The 19,226-nt window shown below is 41.8% G+C and overlaps 1 protein-coding gene across 1 annotated transcript in view; it reads right to left on the reverse strand.

Annotated features, from left to right (window-relative positions):
- Window positions 1–1,994: 1,994 nt before the first annotated feature.
- fgfrl1a (fibroblast growth factor receptor like 1a) overlaps window positions 1,995–19,226 on the reverse strand; it is a 59,820-nt gene continuing 42,588 nt past the window's right edge. The window contains exons 4-7 of the mRNA XM_010898800.3: window positions 6,856–6,933; window positions 5,725–6,009; window positions 4,601–4,954; window positions 1,995–4,321 (exon numbers count right to left, since the gene is read on the reverse strand). Of these exons, the coding sequence (XP_010897102.2) occupies window positions 3,900–4,321; window positions 4,601–4,954; window positions 5,725–6,009; window positions 6,856–6,933 (1,139 nt within the window). The 3' untranslated portion in view covers window positions 1,995–3,899. The remainder of the gene's footprint in view (window positions 4,322–4,600; window positions 4,955–5,724; window positions 6,010–6,855; window positions 6,934–19,226) is intronic.

The raw sequence follows: 19,226 nt of genomic DNA on the forward strand, positions 1-19,226 counted from the left end.
ATTTCAAGACTCTACTGTATAAGTTACTTGAACATAACTCAAAAACCTAGGACATACAAGCCTACTCTGTCGTTTATTTTCAATAAAATATATTTTCAGCTGTTAAAAGTATACACATTTGAGTGTGAGTTTTGAGGTTAGGCCAGAAAGAAATAATGAATGAGCACAATTTTGATTTCAGTCTTCTGAAACTAAACTCCTTTTTGACAGATTAGTTTAGAGGTTACTTATACATATGCTAAATGCAGTCCAAACCATAGGCCACAGCGAGCAAAATTACTGATTGATAAGGAGTTTAGGCAAGACTTCAAACATTATTGGGTTGCGTTATGCTACATTTAGACATTTGTGAACAACCATTTACAACCATAATCAAAATAGCACGATTAATTGCGAGAGCAGCAGTGTGACAAAAAAAAGGCCAAGTAATATGTGTAGCCTAACGCCCATACAGCGCACCATTGGTTGTCAGATGTTATGACCTGCAACAATTTTGTAATTGAACCCTGCACTCCCCTATACACACAACTGACCTCACAAACAAGAATACAGGCACATAACACAAAAGCTATGTTTACACACAACTGACCTCACAAACAGGAATATAGTCACATAACACAAAAGCTATGTTGTCTGCAGCCGATATAATATTACTTATCTGGAGTCCAGAGCAAGCTGAATCCTATGGTGTGTCAATGGAGGTTTTAGGATAGGAAGCATGTTGTGGCCTGTGTGTACAGTTTGTGATCAGTGGGCAGTGTTCACTTTCAACAATTCTCCTTGAATAATAATGAATAATATGTAACATGTTGCACCTTCATCGCGTAACATTGAAGGCTGCTGTCACAAACCAAAAGTCCTGAAATACGGAAATGACCACCTCGAAGTATAGCTTGTAATTGTTCTGGCAAATAACTCCATATGGTAGATGCTAATGTGTATTACATGGCATCATTTGCACATTTGACTTTGTCATACGAAGTTTGAGACAGTCAAGAAGCTCTCAACAGTGCAGAGAAGTTGTGGCAGATGTGTTGTTGCCTACCCTCACCACCTGGGGGCAACCCACAAGGAAGTCCAGGATCCAGCTGCACAGGGCGCTGTTCAGTTCCAGGGTCCTGAGCATGAGGGCATTACGTTGCTAAACGCTGAGCTGTGGTTGGGTCCAGAGTGTCTGGGATGATGGTGTTGGTGTGAGCCATAACCCACCAGATGTGACGGTAACAGGATGATAGTGCTTTAGGCAGGCTGTCATGGCATTATTGGACCCTGGGACTATGGCGGTATGTTTGAGAAAACATTTGGTAGTACAAACTGGTTGAAGTTGAGGGTCCATGGTTCCGTGTTACTGTCCTGAAAGCAAAACCTGCTGGGCAGCTTGTGGCTGTGTTTCCATTTGTAATCGGTGACCATCAGAACTGGCAAAGCAGGTTTCAAGTAGGGCTATATTGATACCTTGCCTGTTTGAGGGTTCATCAGAAGTCGTAGCGGAATATCTTGTAAGCACCTGAACAGAATAGACGCTTAGCCCCAACCCGAGCTGCTCAATGAGGGGGCAGCACGTGCTGAATCAACACGTTAAGAATCCATGAGACGTCCTGGGCTTCAAAGGCACTATTAAGTATTAACATAGGAATTAATGGTATCACATGATCGATGGCTTTGTCCATGTCTTTGGGCATTACACCATGTTCTCATTGAGCAGCTGGGAACTCAACATCAGTGTCTGTCAACAGTACAGGTTTCGATCATCTGCCTGAAACATTATGCTGGGAGGTTCTCAATCCCACGTCTGCACGCAAGACTTATTAATCTATCATCGCACAGAAACAATGACTGACAGTCAGATTAGTGTCTCTGACTGCCCCTGTCTTTTTAACAACAAAAGGCATTTTAGTACAGGCAATTGTTTTAAATGATCCCTATACCTTATACTTACTTGAACCTTTTGTGTCTTTAGAGTTACATTTTGTATTTAAAGTTACATATGTATTTTATCCCCTCATCTCTGTTACAGCAGTTGGTGACTCTTTTCTCACTCAGTTTTCCATTGTTCTTACTAGATATAATAAAAATAACATGCATATTGCACACTTAATAACAGCACTTAATATCAAACAACATTTTTAAAGATTTGCTATCATTTTAATGGTGTTGATAAAATGATTAAAATGTTTCCATGTGACAAAATAAAATTTACCTAAAAGACAACAGACTGTACAAGATTGTCAATACAAAGATTACAAATATATTTGAATGTCACATAAATATTTTACACTTATGATACGTATTTGCTACATAGCTTACTTACACTGTAACTATAAGACAAAATGTCTTTTACTGATGAGTTTACAATTTTTTGGGTTCAAAAATTAAATAAAGCCCAATTATGGGACAAAGAATTATATTGGGTATGAAAATAAATTATATTGTCTTTTAGACATTTTTAGGTCAATTTCACATGGGATACTCCATGGTCCTATTCCTTAAAAGAAAGCTGAAAGCAATAGATTCACTTAAACACTACTTCAATCAACATACTTGGAATAAGTGCACAGATTCTTAATCTGGCAGTCCATTAGCTTTGACACATACAACATACTGGGGTAAATCACATAACTGAAATTAGTCATTTGGTTTTGTGGACACTTCACAGACAGTGCAGTAATCCTGCCATACTGTATTTTGGTTTTTGGCAAGCTTTCCATCTCTCTTTCCAAAGCTTAAAAATGCTGCCACAACATGAGCAGTCAAAGGCATATTACACAGTTTCATATAGTGGTCAGAGTTATGTACATACTACATCCAAACAGGACATAAAAGAACAATGGACACCTGAGAATTCAAAAGTTGAAAAGCCCTTTTGAGATAAAACCAAAAGTACCACTCACACAGAGCACTCCATGCCAGTGCGCTGCAAAACCCAACGTAAATATGAGAATACAGTATATTTTGCTATACTGTCATTCCTACCAGCATATTTCAGTATATAGCTTTTCTGTTAAGATAGTGTCAACAATATGGTGGCCTTAGGAACTTTACCTCAAGTTAAGGAACCTTTGTTACAGGAATTCATAGCATTTCCTATTACAGAGAAATAATGTTTGATTCACATACACATAGACTTACAGTAATACAGTATGACTAATGTCTTTCAGTTCCCTTTCCTTGAAAAAAACCTTTCTGAGCAACAAAATGCATGCAATCTTTGTTTGCTCAATCACGCAGTGTCTTTACTGGTCGACCTGTTTTAGAGGTACTCAAAATGTGACGGCATATGTGGATTATGTTACAATCCAACTGCAATGCAATCTGAAGACAGTTTACATTGCACTGAAACTCCTTTTGTTGTTTTCTGAGGTTCTGCATCTGACACCATTTTTGGACACCATTTTATGAACATCATCTACTTGGCACCTTCCACATACAATGGACATGAAAGCAGGCCGGAGAGGAGAAGTGTTGCAGGACATGCTGTCATTTCCCTAAAGAGTAAGCTCTGAAATGAGACAGAGCTTACTGCATTCACTCATTTCAGTCACTATGAGTAAAAGCAGGTTGTCCCAGACTAGAGAAACACATTTTGCTATCTCACTGTAGAGTGGTTTTAGTGGGAAAATGTCTGTACGAAACGCTGTTCCATTTAGAGCAGTTCATGTTGGTATCCTGAACGATATAATGTCTCAGGTTCTGTACCTCATGGAGGGTTATCCCCAGGGCCTTGGTTCAGTACAGTGCAGAATGTAGCAGTGAGATGGTTTGTGTGAAGCACCCCGAGTCAGAATGTTTGGCTTGAAGGCAGGACTGGGCATGTGGAGGAGGTGGTGGTTGAAGCCAACACAACACTGCAGTCATGATGGCTAGTGTACATAACAGCATCCCTGTCGGGAGAGTGGCAGCTAACACTGGTAGTGGATGTGCTGATGTTGGTGTACTTTGCCATCCACGTGGGAGTGTGTGTGTGTGTGGATGTCCGTGTAGATCTTTGGGTAGACTTTAGGGATGGCCATTCCGCTGCCTCCTTGGGCCAGGAGGAGCTGCTGCTGCTGGGTAATGTAGTCCTCATATGTGAGGGAGCCCAAGCAGTCTTTATCCTCACTGGATGGGAGGCAGGCTGGCACACGGGGAGGCGGGCGCTGAGAGGCGGGCATGGCATGGGTGGTTACCACACCTCCAGAGGAGCAGTGACGTTTGGACTGGCAGAACCACAGCAGGACAGTACCCAGGATGAACACCACCCCTGCTGGGATGCCAATGATCACGGGCCAGGGCAGAATGGGAGAGGTGGAAGTTGGGACAGGGGTGTGGTGAGGCTTTGGGTCTGGAGGGGAAAGGAAATATGGTATGGTAGAGTCAAAAATCACTATTTAAAACCAGGTGGTTAATACAAAATCGTTTAGTTGGGGATACTTTCTTAAATAGTGTGTAAGAAAGTACAAATGGAACCGGGTATAAGTTTAGCTGGGTATTAAGTGGTCATGATGTAACAGAGAATAACAATGGAAACGGGTATAGGTTTAGCAGGGTGTTATGTGGTCATGGTGTAACAGACAGAATAACTATGGAAAGGGGTATAGGTTTCCCAGGGTGTTACACTCACCAGGCAGCACGGTAAGGAATGCGCTTCGGAAGCTGTAGCCCATGGTGTTGGCCCCCAGGCAGATATACATGCCAGCGTCCTCCTCCTTGGCACGGGTGATGAGCAGCTTGTTGAGGTAGGAGCCGTCTGGTCTGGACCACACCTCCCCGGTGGGCAGCACCACAAAGCGATGGTCCCCTACTTCGATGGTGGAGTTGTACTTGTTCTCGTCCCCTGACTCCACCCGCTTCAGCCACTGAATCACGGGCTTGACGTCACTGCGCACCTTGCACTGGAAGGAGGTGGTGCCGCCGTAGTCCACCGTGGTGTTGACTGGATGGGTGCCGGTCAGGATAGGCTTAGAGTTTGTTCGTTCTGTAAAGGATATGTTTGATTTTATAGAGCGTACTCACACCATTCATATTAACAGAAAGGTTGTTGCTCTGTTTCACATTTCTCTTTCCTATTCCCATATTTGATATGAGCAAGCACACATGTTTTATCATCATCAACCGATCTGCTTCTGGGTTGAGTAGAAATGGGACTGTAATGTCAGTACACAGCTGGGATGTAATGCTCAGCAGATGAGAGGGAGGTTTACAGACTCCCCGAAACTCAAAGCCCGTCCTCAATATTCAGCTACATTGGCTTGCATATTACAATCATTAGGACTTTTTCCAGACTTTGCTGAATTACAAATTGGGATTGAAAAGAATGCCCCCTTATACATAGGTCCTTCAGTCAGGTACTGCATTTCCAGCACAGATTCAACTACAAAGACCAGTCAGCCTCATAAACAAGGATACGTATTGATAAATGGACAACAATAACATCTGCATCTTGGAATGGGTATGTTTGACATAATAATGTTTTTCAGACTCAGTTATGCAAAATCCTAACAAAAACTCAGTCTATCTGGTTTACACAAATTCATGGGAGAGGAATTCAGCAGGACACTGACCAACAGCACAAGGTCAAATTTTTACTGGAGTTACCAAGAAAAAAGTGAATGTTCCTGAGTAATTCAGTTACAGATTTGATATGAATCTCTTTGTAAATCCATGGCAGTACTCTCGCAGAAACAACTGACCCAAGCGTCTGAAACAGCCAAAAACAACGAACCTACACTTCTAGTGAAAACTTACGGATGACTTCGACTTTGTATGTGGCGTTGATCTCTCCGGCGCGGTTGGAGACGTGGCAGGTGTACTTCCCGCTGTTCTCAGGAGTCAGGTTTTTCAGACTCAGGGTCCACTTCTTTTTCCGGCCCTCACCCACCTCCTCAGGAGTGAGTGGCTTGCTGTCCTTCAACCACACTATATCTGGACGGGGGTTCCCGCTGGCAGTGCACTTGAGGCGCACCGAGCTGCCGACCGGCCGGGCGATCACTCGCTTCCTCATCTTGGCTGGCTGTGTGAAGCGTGGTCGCACTGTGGTCAAAGAAAGGGTGGTTTGAGATAAGTCTGTTCAATTCTGTTTCTGGACAACTATTAAATCTCGCAACAAAACACGCTACGGAAAAATAGTCACGTTTGACTCTTTGACAACGTCATTTTTCCAACACTGAACAATATGCAAGAGATTTACATTTAAGTCCAAAAGCATTTGAGGTGTGGCAGCATTACCCAGCATAATAACCCGCCAAGAAGCACATGAACAAAACAAAAGTTTCCCTTAATCAATTCAGTGTCTCTTGTATCTGAACTGTGCGAGAAATAGTGAAGAGTAGAAAACAATATATAATATCGGCCTCCAGTCCTGTGATAATAATTAGTTTGGTATTACAGGGAGTAGAGTGAGGGTCACAGCACGGTGGGGGCACTACAGCACCACACTTCTTAGCTGTGCACTTTGCAGTTGATCAGGGTACAATACAGCTGCAATCTACAGCCACTGACAGTAAAGCTCAGCACAGGAAGTCCAAAGAGGTAGCCAATGAGGAGAGACAGGAAGGGATGGAATGCTTCCCCAATCACACTTCACTCAAACAGCCTGCTCTCTTGCCTGTCAGAGGCAATTACCAAAGCAAACAGTACTGTGTTGGAGGTTTGGCTGGGGGGGGTCTTGTGTCTTTAGTGTCTGCGTGTGTGTGAGTGGGTCAGGGCAGCACACACAGGGGAGAGTGAGGCAAAATGTGGCCAGACACTCTTTCCCTCCAAATCTGTAACCCCTCTCCTGAGACTGGGCCACTAAACACCCAAAAGTAAGACAATTACTAGTTTTCTGAATGAGCTGAGGTAAGATTAAAAGATAAAGGTCAGAGAGACTTGTCTTACCCAGTTTCCCAGACAGGTCAGTGATGTATTCTGTATCTCCAGCTGTTCCTTCTCCATACCTCCCAGAGCTGCTGTCATCTACAGACAAAGGGTTAAAAAGTCTTAGTTAGCCTAGCATCTGTGTTAGTGGGAAATAACATTCTCTGAGTGATAAAACAGTTGTTATAACTCAATCTAATCTAAATGTTTCTCTACCTCTGTCCAAATTTGTTCTAATGCGTCTGTGGCTGCAGGAGTGACATTAATACAAAACCAACATACAACCCTAACATTTGATATGATGCTGAAGACCCCAGAACAAAACAAACTGTCCGGATGACAAATTAATTTATATTATAATTGAATACTATTTACTCTCACTAGATAATGAGAAACTCTTGCTGGGAAGAAGTACACTGTAACGCTCAACAAAGGAGCAGGCAGAGCTTTGGCTAACCGCCTATCCAGGCTAATGTATTCTCTGACTATGCTGTTTACCTGGTAACAAAATTCTCCATCGAACAAGTGCTGACGCTGGTGACAGCACAGGTTTTGATGCACCAGTGTGGATTTTTTAATTATGTTATTTCCCAAATACATGTTTTTGTATGGAGTAGGACCAGACACGGCACTGGTCATTCCACTCCAATACACATTAATTGAGACATTGCCGCTGGGACTGTCACTCAGGAAAGAGTACCAAATTAACTTGGGAAGGTAACTAGGATTTTGACATGAATACCAGATAAAAGAATGCTAATCTGTCAACGCAAATCTGTACAGAAGACTCATTAATCTAGATTAAACTAACGAAGTGTAAAAACAGGCTAAAGGCTTAGTTCTGCCACCCCCTGCCCACTACAGGAGACGGGGATTACTGACGATGTGCCAATGCCAAACACATCTACCCTATTTCATGCTACAAAACCACTTCCAGATGTGTCTATATTCTCAGAGGAGCCGTTCATCAGAGATGCAAGAATCAAACTTCAGGTGAGGGTGGGTAATCCAATACACCAAACTTGTCAAAACCGATAAGTGCCTTATCAACTGTCAGGAGTTGGTGAAAAGAGCGACCCGAGGACGCTCTTAGACCACTTGCAAGTGCTGCGTGTTTTGATTTGCAGCCAGCGTCTTTGAATTCAGCCATTTGGACTGAAAATTTATTTGTAATGCAAAGAGCAGAATACAAAGACAGCATCCCGAGGGCTCTTTTTATAGAGCACTGGATGGTTTTATCTGCCTAAGTGGTAACCTAAGTTGCTATATGGTACTCTGGTTACACACTGCTCTCCAGCGCTCCTCCCTACACCACAAGACCGGCATGTTCAGAGCTGACAGCTGTTTGAAGCCGGCGGCATGACAGTTTGATCTTAAAGCCTACACAGTATAGCAGTCTTACAGTCCTGGGCCATAGGCCCCAAGAGGAGAGTACCATTGATGGCAGGGCACCTGACAGCTTCATTATCACTCCACTCAGCCAGCCACGCTCCTTACATACTAGCCCTAGAATGGGCCCCCACACTCGCTCCTACAGTGCCCTTTCTAAATGTGCATTCTAGATCAGTGGTATGAACATGTAAACACTAACGGCACGTTGAGTCTAATTCAACTGCGCCCACACGGAGGACACGAACATGTTGAAAATCATTTTTATGTTCTCAAACCCCTTTTTTGACCTGATCTTTTTCCTTCTAATCACGAGCGAAATGTCCTGCCTTGAAAAACACTCCGTAATATAGGCTTCATGAAAGAGCATTTATATTCTGATATACATCCAAACATCACTACACGCCTCCCCGAAAATCTAACCCCTCACCGGCAGCGGCCCACCCATTATAAACTCTCACCGATTTATGGAAAGTCAAACAAAAACATGCAGTATGGGGGTTGTCAAGTTTCTCAATAAAACAGACTTCATTCCCCTTTCTTCAGGGGAAATTGGAACAACAGTGTGCTACATTTCACACATTTACTGACTGGCTACCCAGTGACAGGGCTGTTTGTGTAACCCCACAGTGTTTTTGCTTTCATGTCTGCAGCTACGCTACACTAGGCGACAGCTCCAGAGGGCCGGTGCTCAGGCCTCAGAAATATGAATCCCTGAGTTCGGTGTTGGGGTAGGCCTCTGTTTTCCAACAGGGTCATGTCCTTTGAGGATTTTAATTTAGAGACACTGGATCTCAGTCTGGACCGTCTAGTCTGGTAGTGAGAGGGTGGGTCAGTGTCTACTGTTATCTACTGGTATTCACTTACAGACAGTTGAGGCCAGGCTAAGTCTAACTGAGTGGTTGTGGGCTAAAAACACTCGTAAACCAGAGCTTTGCCACATACATGCTTTAGACTGAGGAACTTAGTTTAGATAATAACCCATGGACACAAAGTTGTTTGGACAAAATCTCTACTATCAAGCATTGATCACAACATAACACTGAGATAAAATCTAACTATCAAACTAATAAGTGCCTAGTCCCTGCAGTACCAAGGTTAAACCCACAAGATCCAAACAAATAATATTTATCCAAAAGCCACACTAATTACTCAGTCAGTTTTTCTGCCTTTTTAGCAGAAACTAGAGAAAGAAACCCGAGAGTCACTGTTATTCCAGCTCTACACACACAAAGACAGAACTCCTGAGGATTGACAGTGTGCAGTGCTAGCTACAGTCTTCACCCCCAGCTCAGTAAAACTCTGATTTACACAACTCCAGCGCCTAGCTTATGGAAACCATTACCAGTTGGTGCTGCTACACAGGTCTGTATTACGACTGGCTCTAAACAGAGGGGGAGATTTATGAGCCATGGTCACAGCACAGACGTTACTACATTACCCACTACACCCATACAAATGAATGAATAATACAGAAAGTCTGACCAACAACCTGTTGATATTTACAGTCAACTGCACCAGTTGCATCTTTCCACATTAAAATGTATTCAACATTATGTGGCACAAATTACATCACAATACTCACTTTGCGTCTGAGTTTTAATTGGTTTTAATGGCCAAACAGCGTATGCTGGACTTGCTTCGTCTAAAAACTCAATTCGCACAGGCCATCCGGCAATCCTTTTAACCTCTTTCCCTACCCTTTCATGTCAGCATGAAAGAGACATGACAGTACACTGAATATACATTTCTGATATTCTTAAACAGTGTTTCACTTAGCTTTCCATTTAATAGTTTCCCTTTAAAAGTTATTTTTGCCAAGACTATCACTATTTACAAAATGTGATTACACAGTGCAATTTCTGAGCTCTCTTTTGGTCCAAAATATGAACACTGAATTGTTTCCAGCTTTCGGCCGATTCCACAAGGTAATCCATGTGCATGGGCCGATTACCCAGGGTGCCTTGCGCCCTGGCTGAGATCCACAATAAGAAAGTGCAAGGCAGATTTAGAGGCCTTATTCTGGCGAGCAGAGGACTGACCCGGCATTAAGCATTTCCTCTTCTCTTTTAGGGATTACTGGCACAAAGGGGGGGGGACTTGGACCACGCGACATCTTCCCTCAGGCCAGGGTTCTCTGGGACTTCAGCACTAAGTTAGACAGAGGGCCAAGAATGGTCCGAGATTTTTCTGACACCTGGACCAGGGACAATCTGGTTTGTAACCCAATTCCACTGTCCTCTATTTGTCAGGACGCAGATGCTCGGAAGGTTGAACAGCTAAGGTACTACTAGTAAGAAATAATGCAAGGTTGTGTTGAACCCTTCATTTCTCCAGAATGCAAGGTATTTCAAAATAAAAGAAACATTGATCCAGTCAAGTTCAACATATCAAGTATAACAACTACTTTTAATTACTCAGACTGTTAGGGACCTAATATTAACACCTATTATCATCAGAAATCTATTGGGCCCCTCAAAAAAAGCAAATGTACATGTACCTTCTGATTTTAAAGTGCCGGAGTCAGTGCAAGGACAGAGACAACACATTTTCAGCTGTTTATGCTTAAAGTCAATGCAAACAGACTCAAATGTTTTGAAAAATGGAAACACAGTACACGTTGTGCATGTACTTGCTGCCATCAATGAGCTCTGTGGTCTAAGTGTGGACACCTGTGCTCCTCAGTCTCCACGGAAACCCGCTGGGTCTCTCACACAACTGGGATGCACAAGAGGATTAAGTGTTTGTGTGTGTGTGCCGTGCGGGTATTGCTCTCTTTCTTCGTTACATAAATATTTACTTCCATTCAAGACATTTGTGAGGACGTAAAAATGAGATCAGCAATTGGATTGTCTCCAACCAATCTGGTGATCAAAACCAATTACACAATTTCACAGCATTGCCATCATGAACTCCACACACAGTCACACATTTTCACAAGGCCACTACCATCAACCCCACACATAATACCAATGAAACCACCATTTAAGTATTATAGGACTTCCTGAATTTTTGCGTGCGTGTTCCCGTTCTGATGATGGCCTGGCTCAAAGGATATACCGAATCATGAGAAATGTCAGAACACTATCAGGTCCCAGTCAAATTAAATCATGACATTTAGAGGGTATCTACACGGGTATTCCACGTGGAGTTGATGGTAGCAGCCCCAAGTAATATTTAACAATGTCCCATTTTGGTATGAGTTATTAACATGCTAATTTACAGCAGACTTTCACAGGCGCATTTGAAAAACATTAAATGGTGAAAGAAGAAAGTGTGCAATAAGTGAGTGAATGTGAACTAAATAGTGAAGGAAACCATTTTACAATCTAAATCTCTGTGGACTGTATTTTATATATCAAAAAGCTGTTTAAAACTGGTACACAAGAGTTAAAGTAATAAACCTGGGCTCACGGTATGGAGCCGGGGAAGCGGAGACCATATGAATGAGGCATATTCTATATGTTGGACAAATCCCATGTGTATCATCTAAATGTATAGAAATTACAGACACTTTATATAAGTGATACCAAATTTTAATACATATTGTGATATCCCTTAAACACTGTACTTAAAACAGAATGTTGTTGCATTCTTTAGAATACTGTATTACCCACTCCAGTGACACGTTCACATATAATTTGCATTCAGGTCTAATTCCCCATCCCCCATATCCCTGTGAGTGAGAAAGCTACCGGCTATGTAGAGACCATCATTTGTGCTTCTTACAAACGTCACTATGGTCCAGTGTAGCTCAGTTGGTAGAGCATGGCACTGGGGTTGGGGTTCTGATTCCAATGGGAAGCCAGTACATGAAGTGAAAAAATGTATGCACTCACAAACGTACATAAATAGGAGGGTCTGCTAAATGATAAACATGCAGACTACAATATAGCAAGACAGTTAACTACAGTCATAAATCCAACAAAACATTACAGTAAAAGCTTGTTTATTTAGTAAGGAACTAACAGTTAATACTTCAGTATACTATAGTAATGTCTGCAAAAACACGACAGTGTGTTATCATAATAATAAGACTACTCCGTACTATAGTCATAAATCCAAACACTACAGTATACACTCACCTAAAGGATTATTAGGAACACCTGTTCAATTTCTCATTAATGCAATTATCTAATCAACCTATCACATGGCAGTTGCTTCAATGCATTTAGGGTTGTGGTCCTGGTCAAGACAATCTCCTGAACTCCAAACTGAATGTCAGAATGGGAAAGAAAGGTGATTTAAGCAATTTTGAGCATGGCATGGTTGTTGGTGCCAGACGGGCCGGTCTGAGTATTTCACAATCTGCTCAGTTCCTGGGATTTTCATGCACAACCATTTCTAGGGTTTACAAAGAATGGTGTGAAAATGGAAAAACATCCAGTATGCGGCAGTCCTGGGGGCGAAAATACCTTGTTGATGCTAGAGGTCAGAGGAGAATGGGCCGACTGATTAAAGCTGATAGAAAAGCAACTGAAATAACCACTCGTTACAACCAAAGTATGCAGCAAAGCATTTGTGAAGCCACAACACGCACAACCTTGAGGCGGATGGGCTACAACAGCAGAAGAACCCACCGGGTACCACTCATCTCCACTACAAATAGGAAAAAGAGGCTACAATTTGTATGAGCTCACCAAAATTGGACAGTTGAAGACTGGAAGAATGTTGCCTGGTCTGATGAGTCTCGATTTCTGTTGAGACATTCAGATGGTAGAGTCAGAATTTGGCATAAACAGAATGAGAACATGGATCCATCATGCCTTGTTACCACTGTGCAGGCTGGTGGTGGTGGAGTAATGGTGTGGGGGATGTTTTCTTGGCACACTTTAGGCCCCTTAGTGCCAATTGGGCATCGTTTAAATGTCACGGCCTACCTGAGCATTGTTTCTGACCATGTCCATCCCTTTATGACCACCATGTACCCATCCTCTGATGGCTACTTCCAGCAGGATAATGCACCATGTCACAAAGCTCAAATCATTTCAAACTGGTTTCTTGAACATGACAATGAGTTCACTGTACTGAAATGGCCCCCACAGTCACCAGATCTCAACCCAATAGAGCATCTTTGGGATGTGGTGGAACAGGAGCTTCGTGCCCTGGATGTGCATCCCACAAATCTCCATCAATTGCAAGATGCTATCCTATCAATATGGGCCAACATTTCTAAAGAATGCTTTCAGCACCTTGTTGAATCAATGCCACGTAGAATGAAGGCAGTTCTGAAGGCGAAAACACAGTATTAGTACGGTGTTCCTAATAATCCTTTAGGTGAGTGTATGAGACATAACACTACAGTATATGAGACATAACACTACAGTAAGAAGGTAATAAGGGTTTAATCTTTAGTCATGGAGCATTGCCAACTAATTCCTATTCACTACCTAAATGTACTATTCCACACTACTCTTAATTTTATGCATTGATTACTTCAATGTATATTTTAATGGCAATGGAATGCAATCATATTCCTCTGAGCAATTTTGAATTGATGGGGTGGTTGCTGAGATGGGAATTGAGAAAATGAATATAAAGAACCAATTCTAAGAGCAGAAACATTATTACTGAGTAAAGACAATGTCAACATTGACAAAAATAATATTTGGGTACATGAGATTTTATCCCATTGGATGTAAATGTTGGACATAAATGCACTTTATAATGTCTGAAACCTGCAGTTAAGTATCATGTTCTTTGTGAATCCAAACTAAAATTACACATTTTAATTCACTGTTCTAACCTTGGTTTCTGCCTCATTTGAAGATCACATTTTCCTCATGCTTGTGTCCAGGGGCTATTTCAAACACGTTTACATTTACTTTGGGTCATGTATGAAAGCAAAATATTAAACTACAATGCATATACTGATTTGCTAAAGACGACACCGTGGAACCCTGAACGCCCTGACCCCTTTTCCTCAGCATTAAGATGACAGACTGATTGACGCAGATCCCACATGGATTCACTTACAGGAGGGAACCGGCTGTCTCACGGGAGCCTCTAACTAACCTTACAGAGGATGGGAAAAGAACACACTTGTACTGTATATGCATGTCTCTCTTTTTTTTAACGTCTCAAGCAACATGGGCTATGCTTTCCTTCAGTAGAAATTGTTGTTCTCTGGCCATGTACTCTTATAATCTCCACCAGACACAGCCAGAAGAGGACTGGCCAATCATCAAAGCCATGTTCCATTCCAGATCAAAGCAAAGTTCCAGCCTTTTTTGGGAGTTTATCCTACCATGACTCACTTTAAGGCGTTTAGGTTGTTTGCCGGTATACAGTGGATATAAAAAGTCTACACACCCCTGTGAAAATGCCAGGTTTTTGTGATGTAAAAGAATGGGACAAAGATAAATCATGTCAGAACCTTTTCCACTTTTAATGTGACCTATAATGTGAACAAATCATTTGAAAAACAAACTGAAATCTTTGAGGGGGAAAAATGAAAAATAAAAACCTTACAATAACCTGGTTGCATAAGTGTGTACACCCTCTTATAACTGGGGATGTGGCTGTGTTCAGAATAAACCAATCACATTCAAACTCATGATAAACAGAAGTCATTACACACCTGTCATCATTTAAAGTGACTCTGATTAATCACAAATAAAGTTCAGCGGCTAGTACGATTTTCCTGACATTTTCTTAGTTGCATCTCAGAGCAAAAGCCATGGTCCACAGAGAGCTTCCAAAGCATCAGGGTGGTCTCATTGTTGAAAGATATCAGTCAGGAGAAGGGTACAAAAGAATTTCCATAGCATTCGATATACCATGGAACACAGTGAAGACAGTCATCATCAAGTGGAGAAAATATGGCACAGAGACATTACCAAGAACCGGATGTCCCTCCAAAATTGATGAAAAGACGAGAAGAAAACTGGTCAGGGAGGCTTCCAAGAGGCCTACAGTAACATTAAAGGAACTGCAGGAATTTCTGGCAAGTACTGGCTGTGTGCTACATGTGACAACAATCTCCCGTATTCTTCATAAGAATGGGCTATGGGGTAGGACGGCAAGACGGAAGCCTTTTCTTACAAAGAAAAACATCCAAGCCCGGCTGAAGTTTGCAAAAACAAACATCAAGTACCCCAAAAGCACGTGGGAAAATGTGTTATGGTGTGATGAAACTAAGGTTGAACTTTGTGGCCATAATTCCAAAAGGTATATTTGGCGCAAAAACAACACTGCACGTCACCCAAAGAACACCATACCCACAGTAACGCATGGTGGTGGCAGCATCATGCTTTGGGGCTTTTTCTTCTTCAGCTGGAACCGGGACCTTAGTCATGGTGGAGGGAATTATGAACAGTTCCAAATACCAGGCAATTTTGCCAAAAAACCTTCAGGCATCTGTTAGAAAGATGAAGATGAAGTTCACCTTTCAGCAAGACAACGACCCAAAGCACACACCCAAATCAACAAAAGCAAGGCTTAACCAGAAGAAGATTAACGTTTTGGAATGGCCCAGCCAGAGCATAGACCTGAATCCAATTGAACATCTGTGGGGTGATCTAAAGAGGGCTGTGCACAGGAAACGTCCTAACAATCTGACAGATTTGGAGCACTTTTGCAAAGAAGAGCGGGCAAATATTGCCACGTCAAGATGTGCCATGCTAATAGACTCCTACCCAGGAAGTGCTGAGTGCTGTAATAAAATCAAAAGGTACTTCAACAAAGTATTAGTTTAAGGGTGTGCACACTTATGCAACCAGGTTATTGTGAGATTTTTATTTTTCCACCTCAAAGATTTCAGTTTATTTTTCAATTGAATAATTCACGTTATACGTCACATTAAAGGTGGAAAATATCTGAAATTATTTATCTTTGTCTCATGCTTTTACATCACAATAACCTGCCATTTTAACAGGGGTGTGTAGACTTTTCAAATCCACTGTAAGTAAATTAGGACAACCGCAGATACAAAAAGGTATACATTGTATTAATTTAATTTGATAGTGCAATTAGCTCTCTCAGGACATGTCTGAAGGTAATTTGCATGGAGAGATTCCCAGTCCTCTTTGGAGGTGGACAGAGTGAGCGACGTGTATCCCTGTCTCTTCTCTTTGATGCTACCGCTCATCGTTCCAGCTGCTTCAGTGTAACTCTAGCAAACATCAAGGCCAGGACGGGGCTTTACCAAATTAACATATCTCACATATTGATCACCCTGCACTTCCTTTGAAACAGACACTCCTGCACCCTGCAATTTGAACTCTCTCACACCAGTTCCGTCCAAATAATTTTAACATACAAAAGGACCATAAAAGGGACAGGGTTTTGGGTTTGCGGTTCCTGTCACAGAGAAAGAGAATTGAGAGAAGCAGCAGCAGGGAAAATATTGGCATCCCCTTTAAATCTACAGTAAGGTTTAGAAAAAGGGGAACATGCAGGATAAGGAAATTATTACAAATTGTCCAGAAACAAACTGATCGATATATATTCCTATGTTAAAAATTGTTTACACATCCTTTATGTACAAAAAGGAATGAACTGATGAACAGTCTGTACTATACATAAATAAGGTCATGACTTTGAGCGATTTTCAAGCATGACCCAACGCGGATTGCCTGGATACAGCACTTAGTGGTGGTATTTTGGCCATATAACAAAAACCTTTGAGGTGCCTTTTTGCTTCTTACAGGCGTAAACACAACAGCACAATTTTTGTCATACCTTGCTTTGTTATACAGCCTCTCATACCAGCACGGTTAGCCAATCAGCATCCAGAAAATAACTTAAGCAGTTTATATTGCAATGAAAAATCCGTGCTGGAATGTGAGACTAGCTTATGCAACCTGTGCTTCAAAGTCAACAGTCAGCCTAAGACTAAAGCTCTAAGTTAAAATATCAGTCACTACTCAAGGTTACTGCTGAAAGTCTTAATGATGAATGTGTCTTTACAACAAAACACACAGATTCTACATCATTAGACTATTATTCCATACATTAGACACTGGTGGGAAGAGATGAGGGCTAAATGAGGCTCTAATTTGTGCATGTTTGTAAAACATTTATGACAGCTTTCCCCATGTGTCAGATGCGTACAGTAGATACTACAGGAGTCCCATTTACTTAGATCCAAGAAATCTCTGGAAGTGGAAGCTACAAACCACATCAAAGCACAGCTCTCACTCAAGAAGAATGTCTTTACAATGCTGGCTGACATGTCTTCATGAACTATGGTAAATCTTTGATTAATGCAAACGTCTGCAGTAGAAATAAATTGAGAATGAATAAGGTGAATGGTATGTGGGTACGCTGAATGACCAGAACATTTTGACAAGTGCTCCGGGTAGAGGAATGTGAAAAACAAGACTTCTTTCCCATTGACTCAAGCTATTACTTTCAACACAACGTCCCGCTGATCAAATTGACTCTGATAGCCGAGGCGCTGGTAAATGATTCCCATGTTTGTGTAACAAAATAACTGATAGAGGAGTCATCACTTAGATCTGGCATGCTTACTATAAAAGGGAGACCTATAGTAAAATATTGTAAAGTAAAACATTTCTTAATTCATACTCATTAACTAAAGCTAGTGATTATTAATTGAAGCAAGCTTTCCGTCACCTTACTGTTTGAACTTCTGTTTAATGAGGCCGAATTAAAAGACGACGTTGGATTCATATCACCCGTAGCTCAGTCGATAGAGCGTGGTGCTTGCAACACCAGGGTTGTGGGTTGATTCTCAGCTAGAAAATGTTAACATGAAAAAAAGGAAAGTCAAACAATTCATGGTCATGTCCTCATTACTGATCAAAGTGACTCTAGTGGTTCTTGGGCATTTATAGAGGGATGAACAGAAGATTACCAAAAAGGAACATTATGCAGAATTGCTGCACTTTGATGGTAGAATGGAGGATGCAGGACAAAGCTTTGGAAGGAACCCTTTGTCTGTGCTACGCTCTCTTCAAACATTTCTTTACTAATTGCTATGCCTATTTCCCCATCCACACTCCACTTGTCTTTTCTATTTAGAATGTTCCACTGCAGATGTTGGGCTGATAATCACCCAGCAGAATCACAAAGGGCCACAAGCAAGGGACAAGAAAAAGAACTTCTAAAGAGAAAAGATTCCTTCACCATACAACCTAGCTGCCACAGTGAACCCATTATGGGTTTTTATTTTTTAAAGCAGGAGGAACCCAGGGTAGGTGTGTGGGTGCTGCCTCAAAAGAAGACAAGCAGGACAAACCCCTCCCTCTGTGAGCCAAGCCCCTTGTACCTCCTCAGGGAACAATAGTGGACAATTTTAATCCCGAGCCCCACATAATGAATTGTAAGCTTTCCTTTCAGGACAGAAATGTCGCCCTGCTTACCACTCTACTCACAGACAAATGCCCCTATCCTATTCACAGGGCTGAAAACCTTGTTCCTTCCTGCACCTCTCCGCTAAGGCCCCATCTCTGGCTAAACTTAAAGTGTTAAGGGGGATGCTGCAGTTTGAGTGCTGGATGACCCGTGAGAATGGATGGATGGGACCTCATTTCTTGTATGGGAGGAATGAATTGGAAGGATCTCGTTGAGATGTTTTTATCTTTTGATGGTCGGCATCTGCTTAGAAGTTGATGGGCATTTGCTGAAGTGAGATTCTCACTATGGCATGTTGGTGAATAAGGCCCATGTTGGAAATGTTTTCAGGAAGATATGATCTATGGGCCAAATTACCACTGTTGTTCACAGCCAGTCACTGCAACTGTAAAAAAAAAATATATATATATAGACCTGTACTATTTGTTCAGAATCACTGAAAACAAACAAGACATAGTCTCATGGAGAATTTCAAGTCAAAACGTTGGATAGACTACTTTAGTTCCATTAGGGAGTGTTTGTGCAAGCTTGACTTCCTCTGGTCTCCATTTAAACACATACAATACCCCTAGCCTCAAACTATGCATGAAGACAAATAGGAGAAAACAAAAGACCCAAAACCAATTCAATTCTGAGAGAAAAGAGACCTCCACCTGCTGCTGAGGCATGTAGGGTCCACCTTT

The sequence above is a fragment of the Esox lucius genome, chromosome 4, assembly GCF_011004845.1.
Source record: "Esox lucius isolate fEsoLuc1 chromosome 4, fEsoLuc1.pri, whole genome shotgun sequence".
NCBI lineage: Eukaryota > Metazoa > Chordata > Actinopteri > Esociformes > Esocidae > Esox > Esox lucius.